This window comes from Antechinus flavipes, chromosome 3 (assembly GCF_016432865.1).
Source record: "Antechinus flavipes isolate AdamAnt ecotype Samford, QLD, Australia chromosome 3, AdamAnt_v2, whole genome shotgun sequence".
Lineage (NCBI taxonomy): Eukaryota > Metazoa > Chordata > Mammalia > Dasyuromorphia > Dasyuridae > Antechinus > Antechinus flavipes.
Genome location: NC_067400.1, coordinates 204283797 through 204310054, shown reverse-complemented (window position 1 = coordinate 204310054; position 26258 = coordinate 204283797). Strand labels below are relative to the sequence as shown.

Genomic DNA, 26258 nt, shown 5'->3' with positions numbered 1-26258 from the left:
ACAACCAGTTAAGAGGCAATTATAATAGTCAAACAAGAGTTAATAAGAGAAAGAAAGGGAGAAGCTGAATGCAAGATATATTGCCATAGTTTAAGTGATAGTATCTGGCAACTTCTCTCTCTCTCTCTCTCTCTCTCTCTCTCTCTCTCTCTCTCTCTCTCTCTCTCACTCTCTCTTTGTCTCTCTCTCATTTATTTGTTTGTTGATGGAGGGTAAGGACTAGAGAAAAAAAAGAGTCAAAGGATAATCCTGAGATTTCAAGCTTAGGTGACAGGGAGGATAGTAGTATAGTCAACAATATATAATATTATGAGATCTGTTTTGGAAGTATTGAATTTAAGAAGACAGTAGTCACTTGAAAATGCCAATCTGGCATTCAAGGGAGATTGATGTATGGGAGTATGGGAGTATCAAGGGAGTATGGATCATCTGCAGAGAGATAATAACTGAAATCATGAAAATAAATGCAGCAATCAAGGGAAAAACTGTAAAGAGAAGAGGTCTGAACATTAGTAACCCACACTCTGGTGGAGTGGTTGGAAAAGAGAGAAAGAAGGAAGAATGAGCAGTTATATTCTTAGGAAGAGAACCAAAAAAGAGCAATGGAAACAGATTGAGGAAAAAATACCTTACAGGAATGGGTGATAAACAATGTCAATCTACAAAAAAGTAAAGATGATGAAGACTGAAGAGAAAAAAAAATAGCTTTTAAGAAATTGTTGCCATTCTTAGAGAGAACAGGTTGGGGGATAAAGAGAGGACTATAAAGTAATTCCAATTTTACCTGACAAGATGTTTTTGTATTTTAAAATTAGATTTTGATTTCAGTTTTTAGCATACTCTAGGATATCTCTCTAAATTCCACTGGTAGGTTGGTTCTCTAGGGAGGTCTCTAGATCCCCAATGGCCTTTCTTTCTTTGTATGGGCTTGTTATTGTCTCTTGTTCTTGAGTCATCCTCCATATTAGAATGCTAGTAAAAGGAATTTGTCAAAATCATACTTAAGCCTATCTGTTCTGAAGTTATTTTTTCTACTTTAAAAGAAACTTATTTTTTATGCTTTAATAATTATTTCCTTACTTATTTTAACTCTTTAAAAAAGATAATTTTCTTTCTCTTCCATATTTCAGTGTCTATCCTGTGTTTCCTGTTTTATTTGTCCATCCTTTTCTCCACATTTTTCTAAAAGAAAGAAAAATATTCAGAGAAAAAGGTATATGAACAACATCAGCAGTTGGAAAATAAAATTCTCACGTAGAGAAAAGCGTTTGGGGAAAAAAAGAAAACAATCTAGAAAAAAAGTTTTTGTTTTACTTAAGGAGGTCATAAACAAAATATTTATAAATAACTAAATAAGTGGAAGGAAATATGCCAGAAAAGGGGGTGAAATGGTATATAATAATTTTCTACCACTGTCTTCTGTTAAATCATCATATGTATTTAGTAAGCATTCATCTTCTTGGGGATGGAGCTCAAGAAATTGTGTAAATGGAAATAAATGGGTAGAAAAGGAGGTGAGACAGTTACCTAGTGAGAATAAAAGTTAAATGAAACACTCAAGAGAGATATTTAAATACTAACCAAATCACTAAAATCACAGTTCCATTAAAATATTGATTTGACTTCTTAGCTGCATAAAACCCATTAATAAAAATGGAAAAAGCATTGAGTGTATGTAGTACTGTTTCTGCTGCTTACTCTCTAGACTTCAGTTTCCTTACTGTAAAATGAAAGGGATTGTATTAAATGATCTCTTTGTTCCTCTTTTAGCTCTAGATATTACAAGCCTAGGGGCAGCTAGCTGTTACAATGGATAAAGTACTGGGCTTGGAGTCAGGAAGGCTCATATTCCCAAATTCAAATCTAGGCTTGGACACTTACTAGCTGTGTAACCCCAGGCAAATTGCTTAACACTGTTTGACTCAGTTTCCTCATTTATAAAATGAGAAGGAAATGGCAAACTTCTCCAGTATCTTCCTCAAGAAAATCAGGCACTAATAAAAAACAACTAAACAGCTATAATTACAATCCTATGATTAATTTTTAGTTCCTGGGTATGTTCTTGTTCTTCTTTAAAATAAGTTCTCTCTGGGAGAAATGCAGTTTTCTCGGGAAGGTTTTCTGGAGGCAGCCTTAGTATCAGTTCAGATCAATAATTACCCCAAATGCAGCCAGCTGGTAAAAATACAAATGCTTATTTCTCCTTCCAAGTCTTGTCTCTTTCCTTGGGCCCAGATAGCTAGATTCTTAGAGGCCTATCTCTCTGCTAGGTTCCAAGAGCTCCTTCCGAATGTCTCCAAATCCAAAGGTTTTGTCCTTCATCCTCTGCCTCTGCTTTCTTCAGCCTCCAGCCAGCACAAAGATGGAATGAATCTCTTGTCTCCTTCACTTGGGGCTCGGCTAGCTTTCTGGCGAGTCTTTCAGACCAGCTTGGGCTCAGTGGGGGAAGTGCAGGAGCCCAGCCACCTACCACAGTGGTGTGAGATGAAGATGAATCTGATTGTGCCTCTGAGAGAGCTTCTCAATCTTCAGTTCCACTCTCCCCGAGAGCCTCTGTCTGTTTTATATGAGAGAGAGGAATTGTGGGATATGAGAGAGAGGGATTATGGGTTTTCTCCCATAGTGCTCTCTGGCCCTAAGAGCTTCAAGGGAGGTGTGAATTCACAAAGTTATACACAATTTACTTTGTGAATCTCCCATACTTGTGAACTCCAATGAGTAAAGGTGTGAACACAAGCATTGTATCAATTAGTTCTACTTAGTACCTGTTTCAGGTTCTGGCCCAAAACATCTTCTTGTAAGATCAGATCAATCTATCAACTCTAATGAGTTAGCAGTTTGTAAAGATTCCAACATATGTGTATGTGTAAGAGTGAAAACATGGAAGAAAATAAAAAAGGAGAACAACCCCCATTTATCCACAGAATAATCTACTATGGTTCAGCCCGGCTAAATTTTGCTCTCAACTTTGTGATATTACTCCACATTGGCATTACTCCAAGAATTGGTTAAGTCTAGTAAGAAATAGATGAAAGGAGGTTTGGATCCTCTTCCATTTCAGGTCCAACTTCAAAATAAATTTGTGGTGTTCTTCTTTTTTATAATATATGATGGTTTTCTGGGAGCAGGTTTCTTGGGAAGGTTCTGGAGGCAGCCTTAGTTTCAGTTCAGTGTAATAATCACCTCAAATGCAGCTAGCTGATAAAATCCAAATGTTTATTTTCTCTTTCCAAGCCTTGTCTCTTTCCTTGGGCCCAGTTAGCTTTTTTAGAGGCCTCTTTCCCTCCTTGGTTCCAAGAGTTCTTGCATCTTGTCTTTTGTCGCCTCCAGCTTCCTCTGAATCTTGGTTCTCAATCTCCAATTGACTGTCAATCTTCTGAACTGACTGACTTCACTAACTCAGCCCTTTTTTATCCTCTTTTAGAGGTGGAACTCAGAAGTTGACTCCTCCTCGGAGAGTGGGATTATGGGAGGTGTGAATTCACAAAGTTACAAAGTTAACTGCATATCTCCCTTACTTATGAACTCCAATGTGTGAGACAATGTGTGAATTCTCAAAGGTGTAAACTCAAGCATTGTTTCTACCAATTCCAGTGAGTTATCATTAGGATTCTAAAGATCTTTTCTCACCAAAGAAGAAGGTAGAATAAGCCAATGATAATTTGTATTAATTTAAGAAATAATATTATTCATTGTTATAGAGAACATACTGTTGAGGTAATAGGTTAAATAAGGAAATTTAATTTTTTTAGTTGAGGTGAATCTTTACATAGTATAAGGAAATGATATTGCAAAATAATGTGATTTTTTTTTCTAAGGCAATTGGGGTTAAGAGTAGTGTGAATATCTAAACCTTTAGACAAAGATTACTACCATTTGCATTGCTATTTTTCCCCAGTACAGCCATGGGTTAACTGACTTAATATTACCATAGATAATATCATTTACATCTTTATAGTTATCACCATTCAGCAATTCAATTTAATAAGAATTTTTTTTAAAATTTCTTCACTGTGCTAGATATTGGGTGAACTTCAAAGATAAAAAGACTTTTAGAAAGCCATTCTATCCCCATGTCTGGGGCATTTCCTCCAAGTCTGTAGCCCTTTCTTCTCAGACTCATTTGCTGGATCTTCATCTAGGTCTTACTCATTAACTGCAAAACTCTATCCTAGCCCTTTTTCTCCCACTATTTAGTTTGATGATCTCATCAAATTCTCATGGATTCAAATATCATTTCTATACAGAAGATTTTGAGAATTATTTGTCCAGCTCTCATCTCTTTCCTAAACTTCACTCTCACATCTCCAGTTGCCTATTGGATATCTCAAACTAGATGTCTCATAAAAATCTTAAATTCAACATGTCCAAAATTAAACTCTTTTTTCCTCTTGAACCTTCTCCTCTTTTAAATTCCTGTTACTATCAAAGATACCATCCTCCGAGTCACCAAGGTTGTATTGCAAATCAAGTGTCATCCTCAATTTCTTTCTCTCACCTCTCATATCTAATCAGTTGCCAAATCATGCCATTTCTGCATTTGTAATATATTGCATAAATACCCCCTTCTCTCTTCTGACACAGCTACTATTTGGTACAGGGCTTCATTACCACATATCTGAATTTTGCAATAGTTTTCTAATTGGTCTCTGTCTCAGTTTTCTTCCCTACTCTAGTCCATCCTTCATTCAGCAGTCAAATTGATCTATCTATAAATAGAACAATAGATATCTATAGGACAAGTTTGTTACCCTCTTATTCAATCATGATTCCCTTATTACTTCCAAGACTAAATATAAAAATCTATTATTTGGATTTTAAAGCCAAGAGGTTATAAAGAGGTTATAAAAACCTCCTTCTTTTCTATTATACCTGACTCCCTACTACATATTCTGTGATCCAGTAATGCTGGCATCCTTGCTTGTTCTTCATAGAACTCTACCAAAAACATTCTTTTTCTTTATTTCTACTTCTTGACTTCCCTGATTTCCTTCAGATCTCTAGTAAAATCTCACTTTCTTTGAAAAGCCTTTCCCTACTCTCCTTTACCTTAGTGCCTTCTCTCCAATTATCTCTAATTTATGCTAATATATCATTTGTTGTCTCCTCAGGCTCTGTGCTCTTTTAGAGCAGATATTGTTGGGTTTGTTGTTTTTTTCCCCTTTCTTTGTATCCCCAGAAATTAGCACAGTACTTGGCATATATCAGGCATTTAATAAAAGCTTTACAACTGACTTGACATTAGTTGCAATTTACAGTTTAGTAGATATGGTGTGCTTTATTATCCTCCTTGAACTCAGCTCCAACTAATAGCCCATATAGCAGATTAGCCATCTTCACTGAATCGTTTCCTTCCTTCCCTTCTTGTAGGTCTCTTCATCTCTTCATCTCCTGCTTTCATATTTTCTCAGTCTGTTCAGGGGCACTATGAGTTCAAAATTTCCCATGATACTAAGATTTTATTTGCCCAATCAAATACTCCTTCTTTTTCTAACTAAAATCAGATTGGGGGTAGTTAAGAGGCTTCAAACCCATTGGTGAGTTAGGGAAATGCCTACTCCAAGCACTGTGAAATGGGCAGATAAGAATATCTTGTAGCCCCATGAACGGGGCTAAAGTAAGCTCTGTGGAAGCACTTGCATTCTGGGCCATTGCAAGTTGTGCTGATTTTTGTCTTATCACTGGACTTTGATGACTCTGGAAGATAGGATGAGATTGATGACTGTGCAATTCTACTCCACTTAAATACATTTCATGTACAAGTTATGACATTACTCATTCATGTCATTGGTTTTCTTCAGAAATGAAAGGTCACCAGCAATACACAAGGCATATTCTATTTTCTTCACTCCCCATTCTCCCTCAGAGAATATTCTGGTTTGGTTTGGGGACCAAATCATAACATGTGTCTTGCCTCCCAAACATATCTTCTCCACTTCCTCGAGTAGTTCTACCTGAATGACTTGACATTGACTTTCAGCCCTGTAACTCTGAAAAGGTATATTTGAATCCAAGACAGCAGAGCACTTGAGACTAATGACCTACTCAAGATGTGATAATGGTTCTATAAATATATAGTGATGTGATGGCTCTCCTCACAATTGGTACTAGCTGAATGATGAGGTAATCAGAGGTAAGGATTGGAGAGCTGAGAGAAAGAGTCAGAGCCTCTGTGCCACAGCACACTGAGGAGAGAGGACTTCAGGCTCCAGACTCCAGAGTCCAGCAATCATTTTTGGCAAGCCACGTGACAGCTTGTCTGCCTCCTTCACTTCTCCTCCTAAAGACCAAGGACTTTGACTGATCCTGACTCTGACTGATCCTGAGGCCCTCCAGGGAGCTAGTCTGGACATTATAACTCAGCATACCCAAACCAAGCTCTTTCTCCCAAATCTCCCCCTTTTTGCAAACATCTTGATCTTTCAGGGTATCACCAACCTTCCAGGCATTCAGATTTATAACCTCAGTCATCTTAAATTGTTTTCTTTTCCCCACCTCCATATGTGATCATTTGCTAAGTCCTACTACACCATTTCTCCCATCTATCACTTATTCATCACTGCCATTCACTTTCAGAGCTTAGTTACCACTTATCATCTAGACTATTGTAATGGCTTCTTATTTGGTCTTCCTGATTCCACCTTCTTCCTTCACACAGATGTAAAAATAATCTACGTAAGTCATAGCTCTATGTCATTCTCCTACTCAAGTCTTCAGTGGTTCCCTGTTTCTTCTAGAATAAAATATAAAACTTTTCAACTCAAAATTTAAAGCCTTTTATAATCTGGCTTTAGCTCACTTTCCCAGCTTTATCCTACATTATTCATTTTCATGTACTTTAGCTCCAGGCAAACTGGACTATCTACTTGTGATGGATCAAATAAGTGATTTCCATTTCTTTCCTGTGTGCTTTAGCTGTCCCTCTTCCCTGGAATTCACTTCCTCAAATATCTAATAACCTCTGCTATGAAGCTTTCCTTAATTCTTCTCATTACCTCCCTTCTTCCCCCCCAGTTATTTTAGAAGATATTCCTCAAGCTCTTTGTTCTTTTCTTTGCCTTTTTAACTCCTTTACCCTATATTAAATTTCTCAGTATTTATGTTGAATTGCTCCATAAGTTCCTTAAAGGTAGAATTTGTTTTTGTCTTTGAATCCCTAAAGTTGGACACAGTATCTTGCAGAGTAGGTGTTTAATATTTGCTTAATTTAAAGGTTCAGCTGCATTTACCTGAATGAATGACTAACAAAGCTTCTGAATTATTTCTATATGTTATTTTAGTGATTAGGGGAGGACCCCTGGAAAACAATTATCGGTTAAAGCAGTTCCATTTTCACTGGGGAGCAATAAATGACTGGGGTTCAGAACATACTGTTGACAGTAAATGTTATCCAGCTGAGGTATGTACTTTATTACAATATACTTTAAAACAAAACACAATTTTGATGTTATAGAATTTTAGAAATGTAAAAAATGAAGACTTGAAATATTAAATGTTTTGGTGTTGGTCATAAAGTGTTTGTTGTTCATTTTTTGTTGTTGAGTCATTTTCAATTATTTCTGAGTTTTTCATAAGCCCATTTGAGGGTTTTCTTAGCAAAGCTACTAGAATTGTTTTCCATTTCTTTCTTATTTTACAAATGAGGAAAATGAGGCAAACAGGTTTAAATGACTTGTCCAGGGTCACACAGCTGGCAACTTTCTAAGGCCAAATTTGAATTCAGGAAGATGAGTCTTCCCAAATCCAGATAGTATTCTATCTACTGTGCTATCTAGACGTTTATAGTTGTAATTAATCAATTACTATTTTTAAAAAAGCTAAATGTTTTCAGGTTCTCTAATAAAGGTTGCCTTGGAAGATTAAAATATAATTTTATGTTTGTGTTAAGAAAATGGCTGAGATTTTTGCCACAGTAGGCCTTTTCTATATGCAGTAGTTATATTTTTAAATATTTTATTGATACATTTGAATTACTTGCCTAATGCTACGTAGTATCAGAACTGAACTTTTCCTGCCTTCTAGGATATATAACCTTTTGAAAAATGAAGCTAAAGAAGTAGACGTGAAGCAAGTACACAGGTCATCTTAATAAAGAGAGATCCTCATTATTTACAAGGGATCCTTTTTAAAGATCTATGCAAAGAGAAGTTACTATTTCTTTCACAGGTATAGCTCCTTCCTTTCCCCTTTTCCCCTTCAGAGAATTTTTTAAGGGAAGTAGACCAGCTGCACAAATATACATATATGTAAGTGTGTATATACATGCGGTGTATACATGCACATCTGTGTATATATGTATACATATAAAGAAATAGAATTATATATAGATGTATACACATAAAGAAATATAATTTTATATATCAATCTTATTATATATTTATGTAAATTATATAAATATAATTATATATGATTATATGAATATAAATTATATTTATGTATTTATATAATTATATATAGATTTCAATATAGATGTCAATCGATATATAACTATATATGGTGATATGTCATAGAAAATTATACAGATCAAAAGATATATAAATTTATAGATATATAGCTATATGTCACATATCTCATTATATAAATCTTTATGTAACTATAAATTATATATTAATATGTTACATAAGTATATATGCATCTATCTTTCTATATAAATCTAGATATATCAATATATATATAATGATACATCAATATATAATAATGTCAATGTGTCTAGAGATTTATAGTTTTCTATATATCTATGTATAACATATCTCTATATAACTATACATACATACACATATACACTATATTTCCATATCGCCACAGTAATTTCATGAAACTCATAAGGAGAGGATCTTGAGATCATATAATTTATGGTAAACTCCTCATTTTATATATGAAGAGACCAAGGTCCAATAGAAGGTCAAGATATCCAAGTTCACTTACACATCCATGTGTAACAACTTATACAAATTGGAATTATAATATGTTTCTTGATAGAGGACTGCTTTAAAATGCCCTGCAAATATATATTGATGGAGTAGAAAGATAGCATTAAAAGGCTATGCAGAATAATTTTTATTTCATCTTCATGGGGTCACCACAGGTTTTTGAATAGGAGATGACATTGTCAGTCCTATACGTTAGAAAGATTAAATATTCTGTTAGGGTCTGGAAAAATATATTCAAATAGGATCTTTAGATTTCATTTCTCTGGCTTATTTTCATCCAATTTTCATGTACTAAACCTTCAATGGTATTTCAGCTACATTTAGTACATTGGAATGCAGTTAAATATAAAAGTTTTGAAGATGCTGCAATGGAGGAAAATGGACTGGCTGTAATAGGAGTATTTTTGAAGGTACAGTCTTACTCAACTGAAATTACTTGTTCAACTATTGAATATAATTATTTTTCGAAACCATTATTTAAGGATAGCTTAGGTTTATTTTTTGCTATAGTTTAATTATTTTTTTTATCATTCTTTAGCTAGGTGTACATCATAAAGAACTACAGAAATTAGTAGATGCCTTGCCAGCAATCAAGCATAAGGTAATATTTAAAATTTTGAGACTACTTAAATATTTAGTGTTTTGTGGTGGTCACAATATATAGTTATAGTTAGGCAGTTTTTATTTAAAAAACATAAATGTTTTCAGATTTTCTAATGAATATTGCTTCTGAAAACCAAAATATAATTTCATAATATTTAAGGAAGTAGCTAAAACTTTGCTTTAGCAGGTCTTTTCTATGTCATGTTTCTAGGTATAATATTTTTCTTAATATATCTGGACATGAGTTACTCATTGGTTGTGGTTGTTGTTTAGTTTACTCATGTCTGACTTTTTGGGACTCTTGGCAAAAATATTGGAATGATTTGCCATTTCTTTCTCCAATACACATAGTGGTCAATTTCCATAAAAAAAGCAAAGCAGAACTGTATAATGTAGTCTTTTGTCTTATGAGGAAAAGAAATGTTTAATTTTTTTTTTTTTTTTTTTTTTTTTTGTCACAGGATGTTCTTTGTTGTTCAGTTGTTTTAGTTGTGCCTGACACTTTTGGGTTTTTCTTGGCAAAAATACTGGAATGAATTGCCATTTCCTTCACCAGCTCATTTCTACAGATGAGTAAACTGAAGTAGACAGGGTTGAGTGATTTGTCACACACCTAGTGTCTGAGACCAAATTTGAACTCAGAAAAATAGTCTTCCTGAATCCAGGTCCAGCATTCTAACCACTGTACCACCTAGTCACTCTTAAATGCCATAGCATATATAATTCTTGACTGATTTCTTCACTTTATTCATGCCATATTTCTCTGAATCCGTCACATTTGTCATTCCTTATAGGTCAGTAATGTTTTATTACATTTATATAGCACAATTTGTTTCGCCATTCCCCAGTCATTTGAATTATAATTTATCTTCAACTTTTTTGGTATAATAATGGTTGTTTTGAAACCATAGCAAAAAGCAGTTAACTAACTTGTTGTTTTTCCTTCTATCTCAAAGAGGACCATGACATCAGGGAGGTGATGCCATGAATTGCTAGTGAATTGATTTAAATGAAGGAAGGCTGTGCAAGGTCACTTTCCCCTCCAAAGTCACCTGAGTCCAGTAGCAGATATAGATCAGGAAGAGTGGAGATGGCTCTGGACACAAGTGGGAGACCTTGGCCTTTTTAAGCTAAGGTCCTTAACAGGTCTCAATTTGGCTGAGACAAGAGGCAAGACCCCAAAATAATTAAGGCTAAGTAAGAAATGAGGTAGAAAATAATCTCTTTTGCCTAGTAAAAGAAAGTCTGGAAGAGGAAGATTCCCAGGGTTTCTGGCCAAAACAGAAATGTTTGCCATTTACATTAGACCTGAGTTAATCAAGGCCTAAATGGTGTTTGGTCTGAACTGCCATCACTTGATGACATTTTGGTGATTGTCTAAGGTAATTAATTTTGACGCAGGAAAATAGCCCTCTCCTTTCTCCTTTTTTATCTTTGTAGTAAATAGTCATGACAGCAACATACTTTCCTACCATCTTTTCTCCCTCCAATTCAGATAATTGTATTGTCTTTATTTTAAATACATTTTAACCCCCCAAACTGTGTCTGAGAAGATAAATGTACTTCTCCTATTAATACTTGAGCAACTCTCTGCTCCTTAAAATTCACAATATAACCATAATTTCTTTATTGGAGGGAGTGAATATAAATGTGAATATGATTTTATAATTAAATTAAGTACAGAGAGTCTAGTTGTTTTCTTCCTTTCACTTTTTGTTCTAATTTACCTTAGTTTTGCTCTCTCTCTCTTTCCTCTGTGTGCTTTAATAAATAATTTACTTCCGAACCAGAATTATTTGGCTGGCTTTGTTAAAAGTCTTTATTTTGCCTTGATTTCAGTCTGAGTGAGATTATTCACTTGGCTACCTAATGTGTGGATCTTTTTTCCCTTTTAAAACAAATTCTTAAAAACACACACACATATACATAGAAATATATATACATGCATGCTTACACACACACACACACACACACACACACACACACACACACACACACATCATCTTTTCTCCCTCCAGCTTAGACACTTGTATTGTTTTTTTCTTATTATATATTTTTAAACTCATAGATTCTGAGTTTATGTTTGAGGATATGTATGTGTACCTTTTCTTCATAATATCCATTTAAGTACAAAAAATGGGGATATGAATTGGTCCTTATTATAACTAATCCATGGTATGATGAGTCATGACAGGATTCTTCAGTATTACTAAATATTGAATGATAAAATAAGCAAAAATAGATATTTAAATATTTGAATAAACTAGTTTTACATTTTACATTAATTTTATAATAGTATGTCCTCATCAAATATCATAACCAGTGAATAATCATTTTTATGACAAGTCAGATATCACTGACTGAAGTTGAAATTGATATTGAAATAATTTTTTCATAGCTAATAGGTTTTGAGGAGTTAGTAAGTTAACTTATTTATTTTCCCCTGCTTTAAATTTGTATAGGTTCTATCCTATAATGTTAAAGAAATGATAGGAAAGTTTTAAAATTTCCTTGTTCTAGATGGGTGGTTCTGTTTTGGGTTGTTACAAATCTGGATTATAACAAAGGAACTCAGTGGACCAATTACCCCATCTGTTTCTATTTTCTTCTTGAAAAACAAAAACATAACTAGCACGTATCTAAGGCAGGAAATGAATTCAAAACTTCCAGACTCCAAGGCCAATATTCTAACTATTGTAGTACCTATCTCCTATGGCAGAAATGGTCCCAAGCATCTGTTTATAGGCTCAGAATCATCTCAAATCCTGGGGAAATGTCTATACTTGATAGCTCAAACCTGTTCTAAGCACTAAGATTATTGTACATGAGAAGCAATATAGGAGAGTGGCTAGGATGTTGCATTTGGAGTCAGGAAATCCCAAATTTAAATCACATCGTCATAATTACTTACTAGCTCTGTATTCACAGTTAAGTCATTTACTTCTGTAAGAAGATGGATAACAAAAAGTCCAATATTTGTATGAAAAGTACTTTGGAACCCCAAAGAGTATATAAATCTTGTTTTTTCAAACAATGAGCAAATTGGAGAAAACCCCAAAAGGATTTTATGTCCCCCAAATCCAGCCTCAGAGAATGAGAATTTCAAGGATACTTCTCGTTTGTTTCTGTCTGAAGACTTAAGATGCTCCCTAATCCTAAATGCTGATTGCTAATTATTCTCCTCAGCTGCTACCAGTAAATGTAATGTTCTCTCTAAAATGTAATGTTCTCTGTTGAGGTTTTCTTGGGATCTCTGTGTGAGAGATGTGGAAGACCCTTACCCAAAATGACTACTCAGAGATCACTCAGTAGAAGGCAGAAAAGTTGTTTATTGAAAACCTCCGGAGGATGATCCATCCCATCTCAAGATAAGAAAGAGAAAGCTCGCGGTAGGAGGGCTAAAGAAGTAGTAAAGATACATAGCTTTTATATAAGAAATTACATCACAAGTAAGAAAGCATTGAGAAGGGGAGGGAGGGGAGGCATCTAATTGGTTGTTGCTATTTGGAGAGATTGGAATGGAAGGTTTCTGTTTCCCCAAAATCTCCTGATTTCTAGGAAACAGAAAGTCAGGCCTTCAGACTTCATCAACCAGACAGTGGTCCAGCTAATAGACTAAATATTAATGAATGTCAAGTACCAATAAATGTCATCAGCTCAGGTTAAGTAAATATGTTTCTAACTGGCCAAGGTTCAAGTAAATATGAACCTGCACGTATTACACAGATCATAAGGGAAACACAGAAATAATGAAAATAAAATACAGAAAAATAATTCATACATTCCTGTAAGTTCTTCACCTTATCTCTCTCTATTCCATACATCTGGAAGCAGCCTTCATTTCAGTTCAGTAATCACGAGTAGTCAGGAGTTAAAGTCCAAACCTTTATTATCTCTTTCATCGTCTTGTCTCCTTTCCTGGGGCCTGGTTAGCTTTCTTAGAGACCTCTCTCTCTCTTTGGTTCTGAGAGTTTGAGCTTCTGCAACCAGTCCTTTGTGCTCTCTGCCTCTGCCAGCTTCTTGAGGTTCTCCTGAATGTGTCTTGGTTTTTGTGGGGGAGGCAGGAGGATCACCACCATGGTCTCTGTCTTCCAGTTCTGAATCTGGCCGAGTTTGTCGGAGCTTATGTGCTCTGTTATCATAAGTGTGAATCTTGTGGAACTATATTAAGTACTAAGTACATGTACTAAACTAGAGAACTGTTAAGCACCATGCTAAACAACCATTGTTTCTATCAATTCCATTGACTTAGCACCTTGTAAGAATCCTTTGTTTCAAGTTCTGGCTCATAACAAGTAAGTTCTGGTTAAAGTGTGCAGTTTGTCAAACTGATCTTGTTATGGTTCAAGTCTGACTATGTTTTCCACTCCATCCTCCCACAGTCACCTCCATTGACTTTCAAGAATGAAAGACAAACTCTTAAGAATCTTTGTAAATAGAAGTGGGAGCAGTTCCAACTAGAACTCCTTTCTTCTCCCTTTCCTTCCCCTTTCCTTCTCTTCCTTTTTCTTTTCCTTTCCTTTCCTTTTTCCTGTTTTTGCCTTTCCTTTCTTGTCCTGTTCTTTCTTTAGTTTCTTCTATTTCTCACCTTTCTTATCTCTCCTCTCTTCTAGAAACCTTGAGGGTCTTCCTTTCCTACATACATACATATATATGTGTATATGTGTAAATACATACATATGTAGAGATTAAGATTTAAGATATAAGAGGGTATCATCTTCCTGTTGTAATGGTCCTCTTAAAGAAGGAAGGACAAACAAGATTACCTCCAGGATCAAATATAAAATCTTGTTTGTCTTTTAAAGCCTTTTATAACCTGGCTTCTTCCTGCCATTCCAGTTTCCTTACATTTTATTCTTGTCCATGTATTTTGTAACCCAGTATTATTGGGTTCCTTCCTTGCTTGCAGTCTCTCAAACAAAAAAATCTTCCAATTTCCAGCATTTTCACTGGCTGTTCCCCTATTCTTTCTTCTTGTTCCCACCTATCTTCTCTGACTCCCTTCAATCCTCAACTAAAAATTCCACAAAAAAAAAAAACTTTCTCAGTCTTTCATCTTGGTGCTTTCCCTCTAAGACCATTTCCAGTTGATTGTCTATATCTTGTTATATTGTTATATAGTCTATATCTTGGGTTTGCATGTTACCTCATCCATTAGACTGTGAGTTCCTTGAGAGCAGAGAATGTCTTTTCCGAGTTGGCACATAGTAGGCACTTTAATGCATTGTTGACTTTTCTTTCTCTTCTAGGGAATTCCTTTCTCTTTGGCTTGTTTTCCACTGGGCTTCTATTTTGATGGCAGCCTTTATTTTTCATCTCTAAATTTTACCCTTTTTGGATTGCAGTCATCTAGTCTCTTGGCTGAAAGCTGGCCAACATTCAATGATATCATATCATATGATGCCAATGATATCAATGAAATCAATTAAAATCATACTTTGTTATGAATAGTTCAACTAAAAATAGTTTTTAAACACATCCATTCCTGATACTATGAAGATTGAGTAGATGAAACATAATGGCTCACTGCATTCTCATCATAATTATAGTATTTTATTAAATTTTTACAATTATATAAATATTCTTGCTACAAGATTTTCTGGGTTTTTAATCTTTTTTTTTCTCATCCCCACCACATGGCTGCATTAGAAATAAATATGTATATGTACATAAAATCATTCTATACATACTTCTATTTATTATTTCTTTCTCTGGATATGGATAATATCTTTCTTTATATGTCCTTTAAAGTTAATTTGGGTATTTATAATAGTCAAAATGGTTTAGTCATTCAAAGCATAAATAAGGATATTTATTGTTTCTCATTTTGAGATACAACTGAAATCACCTTTTTCTTTCTCCAGGATTTTTTTCCCTTTGATTCTTAGAAACCATGGTTGGGACAAAGGGCCTCTTTTGGATTACTTATCCCTTTATCATTTGCCTAAATTTTTTTTTTCTAAAAATAGCCAAATGAATAAAGAAAATGGCAGTTAAAAAAAAAATCCTACTGATGGATATAAAAATAAATAATTCATACTAGAAAAAAAAGTAGGATCTTAGATTACAAACTAAAAGGAACCTTAGAGATCATTTAGTTCGACCCACTTATTTCAGAAATGGCAAAAATAGACCCTATGCTTATGTGACTTGTCCAGTCCATAGAAAGGTAAATAGCAGAACTGGAATTTCAGGATCCTGTGACTCCATCTCTCTTTTTAAAATAGCACACAACCCATTCTAGAAACTCCTATGTAATTAACATTAAACTGGTAAGAATGAGAATGATCATAAGGCACTTTCTTTTTAACTTGTACACACTGGATTAGAATTAAGTCTAGCCTCAAATACAAACCAGCTGTGTGAGTTTGGCAAGTCACTTATAACCCTTGTTTGCTTCACTTTCTTTATTTATCAGAGATAATCTCCTAGGATTGTTATGAAGAACAAATAAAATAACACTTATAGAGTGTTTAACCCAGTGCCTGATACATAATAGTTACTATATTAATTAACAACATAGAATCACAGTTCATTAATACAGGGTGACCCAAAAGTCTTAGTGCAGTTTTAAGTTTTAATAACTACATAAGTATAAATTATACAAACTTACAGAAAACAAAATTTTAAAGTTTAATCACTTGAATTTCTTTTATAGTTTTGTGAATTTTGAATAGTAAATATAAAACGTTAACAAGAGAGTGCACCTGTATATTCACCAGTTTTTGAATGACACTTTCTAAGACTGTTAGATTGTTAAAGGAGGTTCTTTTGTTTATCTACATTGACTTTGTGTGATGGTGTCAAAGTGTCATGTATTTATCCAAACCTTTTGGATGATCTTAAACCCAACATTATATATGCAATTCTTTCAGTCTCTGAGCAGAATCCAGTGAAAATTTTTACAAAGTTTGAAAATCAATGAGGAAAATTAGATATAACATGAAATGTTTTTTAATGTTGAATTTTAATAACAAACACATCAGTATTTTAAAAGGCTAAATAATTAACCTTTGAGTTTTTTGTAAATTTATAGTATTTATACTTCTGCTTTTTAAAATTCAATTTTATTTGATTTTCATTCCCAAGTTTTCTGCCTTCCCTTCATCCCACCTCCACTAACTGAGAAAGCAATAAATATACTTGTTATAGATTTGAAGTCAAGAAAAACATATTTGTGTATTAATCACGTTCTGAAAACATATCTCTTACATTATTAAAGCTCAAAATGGCACTAAGACTTTTGGGATGTGGTTTTACTATATTATAGCATAGCACTTTGTTTTATAGCTGTTTAATGCTATTTTAATATTTTGTTATACTCATCTTTGTATATTATTATTCTTCTGGCCCATAAGCTCCATGAAAGTGGAAACCATAGTTTATCTAAATTTTATAACTTCTTCAGTGCATATAGTACTTCCAATACATACACATACACACACACACACACACACACACACACACACACACACACACATATATCTCACATTAGTCATTCTTCAAAAGAAAACACAGATCAAATTAAAAAAAAAACAAGAAAAATAAAATTTAAAAAGTATGTATTGATATCCCATTCAGTATCCATCAGTTCTTTCTCTGGAGGAGGATTGCATTTTTCATCCTAAGTCCTTCAGAATTGTCTTGGATCATTGTATTGATCAGAGTAGCTAAATTCTTCACAACTGATCATCATGCAATATTGCTCTTACTGTTAAGCTGTCCTCTGGTTCAGCTCACTTTACTTTATATGAGTTCTTATAAATCTTCCCAGTTTTTTCTGAGATCATCCTACTTAGTATTTTTATGGCATAATAGTATCTCATCACAATGGTATATGACATGTTCAGCCATTCTCCAATTAATGAGCATCCCCTCAATTTTAATTCTTTGCCATCACAAAAAAAAAGAGTTGCTATATTTTTATATATTTAGGTCTTTTCCCACTTCCTTTGATTTCTTTGAGATACAGACCCAAGAGTGGTATTGTTAGTCAAAGAATTTGCAGAAGTTTTATAGGCCTTTGGGTATAGTTCCAAATTACTCTCCAAGATGGTTGGATCCATTCACAATTCACCCAACAGTAAATTAGTGTCCCAGTTTTTCCATATCTCTCTAACACTTGTCCTTTTCCATTTCTTTCATATTAGCCAATCTGATAGATGTGGGGTGTTACTTAAAATTGCATTTCTCTATTCAATACATCTAAAATATTTTTTCATATGACTAAAGATAACTTTGATTTCTTCTGAAAACTTCCTTTCATATTTTTTAACAGTTTATCAATTGGATAATGGCTTTTTATAAATTTGACCCAGATATTTATGTATTTGAGAAATGAGGCCTTTATTAGAGGAACTTGGGATAAATTTTATTCAACAATTGAACAACAAGAACAACTGTGGGAGCAGTGATCCATTGAGAAGTTATAGTTTTAATGACAGAAAGCATCCCTGAAATTTTTTAAAAGTCAAGATCATCTGATTTATAATTGGTACTTGTGTATTCACTGAAAAGTTGAAGCTCCTCCCATGAAATCAATTCAATGATCAGCCTGAATATTAAAGGAGTACTTAGAATATGTTTCTAGATCATGAAGATCTAGATCACTACTTTAATGAAAGTCTAAATTTCCCTGAATGTTTTGGTATTAAACTGTTGATCCAATATATATGATTATTTTGTTCAGGATTCTCTTATTGAATTTGGAACATTTGATCCTGCCTGTCTTATGCCAGCCTGCCCAGATTTTTGGACCTATTCAGGATCTTTGACCACTCCACCACTTTCAGAATCTGTCACTTGGATCATTAAGAAACAACCAATTGAGGTTGATCATAATCAGGTAAGTTTTTTCACCCTTCTTTTTAAAAGAAAATTCAGAATCACCAGTATAAAATAGAGTGAAATATAGTATCATTTTTAAAAACATTATTACTCTTTAGAAATGGTTTCTTAAATGCACTCATATATTGTTCTAAGTATTATTCACTTTCATTTTAGAAAGAAGCTAATCACTTCATACTAATGCTGCACAGATGAAGTAAAACAAGAAATTGTGTAAGGCTTTTAGTATATTTTTTAATTGAGGAGAGCTAAAAATGTAGACATTTACCGGGATAGAAGGAAGGAAATAAGTTTCTATATAGTGCCTATTGCGTCCCAGGCATTGCTCTAAGCATTTGATTCTCACAACTTTGTGAGGTAAATGCTATTATTTTCCCAGTTTTACAGTTGAGGAAACTGATACAAGCAGAACTCAAGTGACTTGCTCAGGGCCTTTCTGAAATCATCTTTCTGGTCATTTCTTACAGAATAATAATATTCCATAATATTCACATACCACAATTTATTCAGCCATGCTCTAATTGATGGGCATCCACTCAGTTTCCAGTTTCTGGCCACTACAAAGAGGGCTGCCGCAAATATTCTTAATTGCAAAGGATTTATGAAAAATACTACTCTAGAGAGAGAACTGATGAATTCTGAGTGTAAAGTCAAGTATTATTTTCTTGCTTAATTTGTTTTGGCTTTTTTGTAATGTAACTAATATGAAAATATGTTTTACATGTAAAAAAAAGAGGTTGAAATGTTTGGATATATTTCTCAGTTTTTGAGATTGATGTCTATAATACTATGCCACAAAAATCTTGGTATCTTTTAGAGAGAAAGTCCTGAGTTAGATGGACACTAAATCTGACCTCACAAATTTTTTAAGATTCATATATGAAACCAACATTCCATATGATAATTGCAAATTCGCTGTCTAAAGAGATCAGTAACTAAAAATTATATGAGCAGTGTTTGTTTTTTAGATAAAGCTATCAATTTCAGAGTTTGTCTGTTTGTTGTTATGCCCCTTAAGACAAATGGTTGATTTGAATGAAAGCTTTTGGCAGAGATACTTATTGCTTTATACAAATTGTTCTACCAGCAAGTGGGATGAGCCTGTTTTTGTTGAAGTACACAATCTTTCAAAAGCATTTTTTTCCTTTCTAATGCCTTCAAAGTCATGTATTCCTATGTAGGATTGCTTAATACAATGTCTTTTCAGAGTGCAAAGCATCCAATCTACTGGCCTGTCTGATTGCACATGAATTTTTGTATGATATTATTTCACTGCAAAATGTATAGCCACACACAAAAAGAAAAGAAATAAGTATAAGTACATGAATTTATTTGGTGATAATGATTAACCATTAATGATTAACATTTTTTCTTTCTGCATATCCTATATTAGTTGGCTAAAATGTATTGTTTTTCCTACATTTGTGTTTTGCTCTGTATCTATTTCTGAATTGCCAACTGTTGTATTCTCTAAAAAATATTTTTTTCTCCTGAAAATATTTATATTTTCTAATTCTTAGCTTGAGGCATTTCGTATGCTACTTTTTACTTCTGCTGGAGAGAAAGAAAAGAGGATGGTTGACAACTTTCGTCCACTTCAGCCACTGATGAATAGAACAGTTCGTTCCTCCTTTCATCATGACCATATATTGAATCTGCAGAAGGGAGGCAAACAACAAACCCACCATGTTACTCCATAGATAGCAAGATTACATTTTATTTCAGTATGTGATCTATTTCTGGGCTTTTGCTATAATTTTAAAGGGATTTGTCTTAGGAATTATATCTGAATATGTATTACTTATATTTTAAAAGATTATTAGCTATTGCTTTTAGGGAGGATTAAACATGAAACATTTAATGTCATTAAATGTTTAATGACATTAAATGTTTAAATATTAAATGTCACAGACTATTAACATGCCTTCACCAGTTATCTTGTCTGTAACTTGATTAAACTTTCTCAGAGAATTTTACTACTTTATTTATAAAATTACTTTCAGATTAAAAAGAAAATAAAAGTACATTTTCAACTAAGCATATAAAGGTTATTTAATCAACTTTAAAAACATGATAAAAGTTTGTAACTATAAAAGATCAAGCCTCATAGAAAAAAATGTGTAAGTTATAAACTAAGTTGATTTTTGCATTGAGTAGATATGAAATTGAAAGGGGAAAAGATTTCAATTTTAATCAGAATTGTATAGGTCATATTATTGTTATTAATTTATGATCGTGTATATTTACTTTCCATAGAGTAAAAACAGCAGAGTTAGAAAACTGGTATAATGTCATACAGCATATATTTTGCATCATTGATGGTCTGGGCAAATCACAATTTTTCCCAATTATATGATGAAATGTTACAATCTTTGATGAAAGATGAAAAGCATTTTAAACCTGGTTAAATTAGATGATTTGGTATGCAATGCTTCATACTCTAGAGACACTCAAAATAATAACTTCAAATTTAATTGCTATTTTAGAAGTATTTGATAGTGTTTTGATTTTTTTCCACTTAAGTTTATGTTATGGGTAGAACTCGGTACTTGAAACAAGGAATCTTACAAGGTGTTAAGTCAGTGGAATTGATAAGACAATGGTTATCTAGTTTAGCATGGTGATTAATAGTTCTCTAGTTCAGAACATGTACTTAGTACTTAATATAGTTCTTTGACTTTGACACCTATTCTACAAGATTCACACCTACGATGATATAATTATAATAGAGTATATAAGCTGGGACAAACTCAGCCAGATTCATTCATTTCATCTCACACCACCGTGGTGGCAAGTCTGTCCTCCTTCATTTCTCCACTGAAACCAAGGCCTGTCTAAGCCAGAGACAGACTCAGAGAAGACAGAAGACTGGAAGCTAGAGCATAAGCCCTCGGACTGAGACATACTTACTTCCAAGACAGAGACCATGGTGGTGGTCCTCCTACCTCCCCCACAGAAACCAAGACACATTCCATAGAACCTCAAGAAAGCTGGCCTAGGCTCCAGGCAAGGAAACTAGATTGTGAAAGAGATAAATAATTTAGACTTTAACACCTGGCTATTCTCATGGTGATTACTTTGCTGAAACAAAGGCTGGTCCAGAGATCTCCAGAAAACCAACCAGAATACTACAAAGTTATTTGCTGATTGGTCTCCAAAATCTTTGTGCTTTTTTACCTTTCTCTTTTTCTTATTTAAATTCTGCCTTTTTTGGTGGGAAATCAAAATAATTTTACTCTTTTATACTAGAAGTTTGATGCTAACATTCTACTCTAAGTATAATTCTGATCTATTTTATATAGAATGACATAATTTTATTGTATCCCATATGTTTAAATCTGACTGGAATTCAGAAAATATAATTATTTAGTATAATAGTGGCTTATGGGAATATATTAGGTGATTTATATTTTTTACTTAGTAATATTAAGTGAAAAAATATAGTGAGAAAAGTGATTAAGCTTTCTTAGAACATTTTCAGATATCTTTGAGGAATATTTTCCACTGAATGGTTAAAAACAAATACTTTTTTATTGCCAGTGATAATAGACAAAGAACATGATATTTTTTTTTTCTGCTTAAGGTGATTAAATTTTCAGCAAGCTTAGTTGTAATTGCTTTGTTATTGTGAATAGTCACAGTAATCTAAATATTCAGTCAGATGTCAGCTTTAGGCAATAATTGAAGAATTATTTTCCTACATCTAGTTTCCTTATAAGTCATTGTTGGAAAATAAAGTTATAATCCTTGGTATTTATAACTGTTTTCATGCGCAGTTTTTCACTTGCCCTCATATAAGAAGACTTGAATATACATATTGATGCTCCCCCAAATAAATAACTTTCTTTCAACTCCCTTTTGCCCATCTCATATTGGAAGTCCTATTGGCCTTTCATACCTCTAAGGTAGAAGTCATCATCTTTCCTTCCACCTTTCTCTCTTTTGAACATTCCTATTGCTGTGGAGCATATCACCTTCTTCCCAGTCATATGTGTTTTTAACTTCGGTGTAAACCTTGACCCTTTACTCCCACTTATTCGATATATGGAAAATATCATCAGATATTGTTTCTATCTTCATAATACATTCTATACATTTTCTTTTCTTTGCTCATAGAGCTATTACCTTAATTCAGATTCTCATCCCTTCTCAAGTGGACTAGCACAAAACTTTCTAATTGTTCTCCCTCTTTCAAGTCTCTTCCCATTCCAATCCATGATATCAAAATAATTTTTCTAAAGCACAGTTCTACTCATGTCATCTGCCTGCCCAATAAATCCTAGTAGTTCCCTATAGCATTTAAGATCTCCTTGTAGTCCTTTCTTTGGCATTTGATGCTCTTCAAAACTTACCTTCCTGCACACTCCATGATCCAACTACATTATCCATTTACTGTTTTAGAGACTATGTGTATAGAGACATGTGACGTCTCTATATTTTTGCACTGGCTTTGTGCTTGGATTGTTCTCCCTTTTTATTTCCATCTCTTAGTTTCCTTCAAGATTAAGTTCAGATCCTACCTTATTTCATGATTTTTCCTTCCCCTACCCCCACCTACTAGAACTTTTGTGATTACCTTCCACTGATTATATTTTTTTATGTACCTAGTTTAATATATCTATAGTCTTCTCCATTAGAATGCATGCTTTTTGAGGACAGGGACTCTTTGCTTTTGTAACACCAGAACTTAGCAGTGTTTGGCACATAGTGTTTAATAAATGATTGTTAACTGCCTGAGTAATAATAAAATAACTAACCTTTATTATGTTAATTCCTTAAAGTTTAGTATTGCTATGGAGTTTTAAATATACTTTAAATGGAATATTTATATATATATATACACACACATAATACTCTTTTATAGGAAATATTTTTATAATGATTTTTTGTCTGTCTTAATACTTGTTAAACTTGCAATTGCCAAATATGGTGAATTACAACAATTTTTAAGAGGCCATGTGCATAAATTTAAAAGAAAAAAAATTAAATACTTACATTATTCAGGTAAATGACTAAGACTTGAAGTTCTTTTATGGCCCAGAAAGGTTTTTTCTTCTTTTTTTTTTTCCATTTTATTTGTTTGTTTATTAAGCTTTTTATTTACAAAGCATATGCATGGGTAATTTTCCCAACATTGACCCATGCATAACCTTTTATTGCAAATTTTCCCCTCCTTCCTGCCATCTCCTCCTCTAGCTGGCTGGTAGTTCAATACATGTTATATATGTTGAAATACATGTTAGATCCAATATATGTATACATATTTATACAATTACCTTGTTGCGCAAGAAAAATCAGATCAAGAAGGAAAAACTGAGAAAGAAAATACAATGCAAGCAAATAACAACAAAGTGAGAATGCTACATTGTGGTCCACAAAGTGTGGACCACAATGTAGCATTCTCACCCTGTTGTTCTCTCTCTGGCTCTCTTCATCACTGCACAAGTGAAACTGGTTTGAATCATCTCAGTATTGAAGAGAGCCATTTCCACCAGAATTGTTGTATAGTCTTCTTCTTGTCATGTATAATGATCTCCTGGTTTTGCTCAATTCACTTTACATCAGTTCATGTAGGTCTCTCTAAGACTCTCCAAAATCATCCTGCTATACAATACAATACAATAGTATTCATAGCATTCATATACCATAATTTATTCAGCCATTCTCCAATTAATGGGCATCCATTCAGTTTCCAGCTACAAAGAGGACTGCCACAAACATTTTTGCACATGTGAGTCCCTTTCCCTTCCTTAGGATCCCAGTAGAAACACTGCTAGATCAAAGGGTATGCACAGTTTGATAACTTTTTGAGCATAGCTCCAAATTGCTCTCCAGAATGGTTGAAATGTTTTTAAAAAAAACTTTTAATTAAAATTTTATATGTTTTCATTTGTACACTTTATAAAGAAATAAACTTTAGAGTTTTTTTTTAATATTTAAGCAATTTATAAAGAAATATTCCAGCAATTTATAAGGGAATAAACTTTAGTTTTTTTTTTTTAATATTTAAGCAATTTTGTTATAACAAAGGTAGACCAAATGTTAACAAATTAATGTAATATACTATTTTTCTGGCTTTTTTTTTTTTAACAATTGCCTTTTGCATTTTATATTTTTATATTTTTATAATTTGTTGAATTGTTGTTTATGAGTCAGGTGACCAACCAAAATCTTGTATATAGTAATCTGCAAGTTGCTTTGTTGCAATACAGTTAAAACATAGGTCTTTTTTAGCATACTTTTAATACATTGTAATTTGTTGCCTGTTTCTCAAAGGTTGCCTCTTAAGAATAGCTTTTGGTTGGTTTCCCAAACTATTTGGAAATTTGCCTTCAATTTCAGAATTGCAGAGATAATTAGAACTTTAATATTTAATTAATATGCTAATTTCTACAGTGATAACAGGAGATTTGCTCCTATACTGAGTTGTCTTACTTTGGATATCATCATCCTAGGCATTTGCATTTTTGAAGGAAGCAAAAATTTGAATGTTTCACAGACAGGAAAAGCATGTATATGCAGTATATCATGCAGCATGTAGGTATCAAATATGCCATTTCATACAAATGAAAAGACTCTCACAAAATCCTAGTGCCAGTCTACAATACAGTAGACGTTATATATTGACAAAAGGGCCAACATATAAGAATCAATCTTTCTCCATCCTGAATGAAGAATGGATATTCTTTTTACACTTTAATTTTTTATTGATCAAAATTCAGTTTATTTTTATGCCTGACCTTTCTTCAATCCCTTTAATATTATGTAATTCTGTGTTTTGTCATCTTTGCCATTTTTTCTAGATGTGATGTAATACTTTGTTTTGATTTGCATGAGAATGAATATTCCTGATGAGTTATAATTGTACTTTGAAGGAAGGGCAAGGGCTTGCTGAAGGGATCTTAATTTTGCTATACATTGCAACTATCTTTATGTATCATTTTGTCATGCAGCTTCAAATGGGAGAATAATTTAGGTCTGTTGAAAATGGAGTTGTAGGCATATCACACACACTACATCAATTCTGCTATTCTGGTCTATATTATAGATGGATGTATACACATACACACACACACACACACACACACACACACACAGAAAATCTGTTACCCTCCTCAAACTCCTCATACAACATTGTATGCTGTCTTCCAGATGTGAAAGTAAGAACACTAAGATATATTTTTTTAAAAGATTAAATGTAAATTTTAGGAGCAAATTGTTTTTGTTTTATTAAATATGACAGTAGTACTTTGTGCAATACTTTACTTCAACATTTGTACTTTTAGTTGAGGGTTAAAAATTTATTATTTTGTGTTCACAAAATGTGCATTTAATTATAGTTATTAATCAAAAGTTATAATGATCCAACCTTCAGTATGAGAATCTAAGAGCTCACATAGACTCACAGTGCAATTTGGAATATAATGCCATATACTCCAGAGAAACTCAAAGTATTAAATTTGAATTGAATTGTTATTTTAAAAGTGTTTACTGGTAGTAGTATAAGACTTTTTTTTTTCCAGGTCATTTGTTTTTAGGTTTCTCAAATCTTTTTACACATCTTTTTTTTTTCTTTCTCTTTTGAATTCTACCTTATTTTCTTACAAGTAAGAGGAGTTGTACTCTTTTATCCTGAGAGTCTGACACTAAGTTCTTACTCTAGGGATTTACCTACTCACGGTTATGTAACTTATGTTTGTCATAGGCAGGATTTGCATCAAAGATTTCCTGACTTTCTATTTACTATGTCATATTACTTCTCATGAGGAAAATGGTGGGAAGATATTTTATAAGATGGATTTAGAACTGGAAGGAACCTTAGGAGTCATCTTGTCCAATCTTTTAATTCTTCAAATGAGGAAACAGAGGTCCAGAGAG

The 26258-nt window shown here is 33.3% G+C and overlaps 1 protein-coding gene across 4 annotated transcripts in view; it reads left to right on the top strand.

Annotated features, from left to right (window-relative positions):
- The window catches only part of CA5B (carbonic anhydrase 5B), a 52470-nt gene extending 30330 nt beyond the window's left edge, over positions 1-22140 (top strand). Inside the window, exons 3-8 of one of the 4 annotated variants that reach the window (XM_051984462.1) lie at positions 7281-7399; positions 9245-9340; positions 9469-9531; positions 18223-18378; positions 18537-18593; positions 19901-19989. In XM_051984462.1, the coding sequence (XP_051840422.1) occupies positions 7281-7399; positions 9245-9340; positions 9469-9531; positions 18223-18378; positions 18537-18575 (473 nt within the window). In that variant the 3' untranslated portion in view covers positions 18576-18593; positions 19901-19989. Of the gene's footprint in view, positions 1-7280; positions 7400-9244; positions 9341-9468; positions 9532-18222; positions 18379-18536; positions 18594-19900 lie in introns of all 4 variants that reach the window. The other 3 variants (XM_051984460.1, XM_051984461.1, XM_051984463.1) reach the window with 3 other exon arrangements.
- Positions 22141-26258: the final 4118 nt, after the last annotated feature.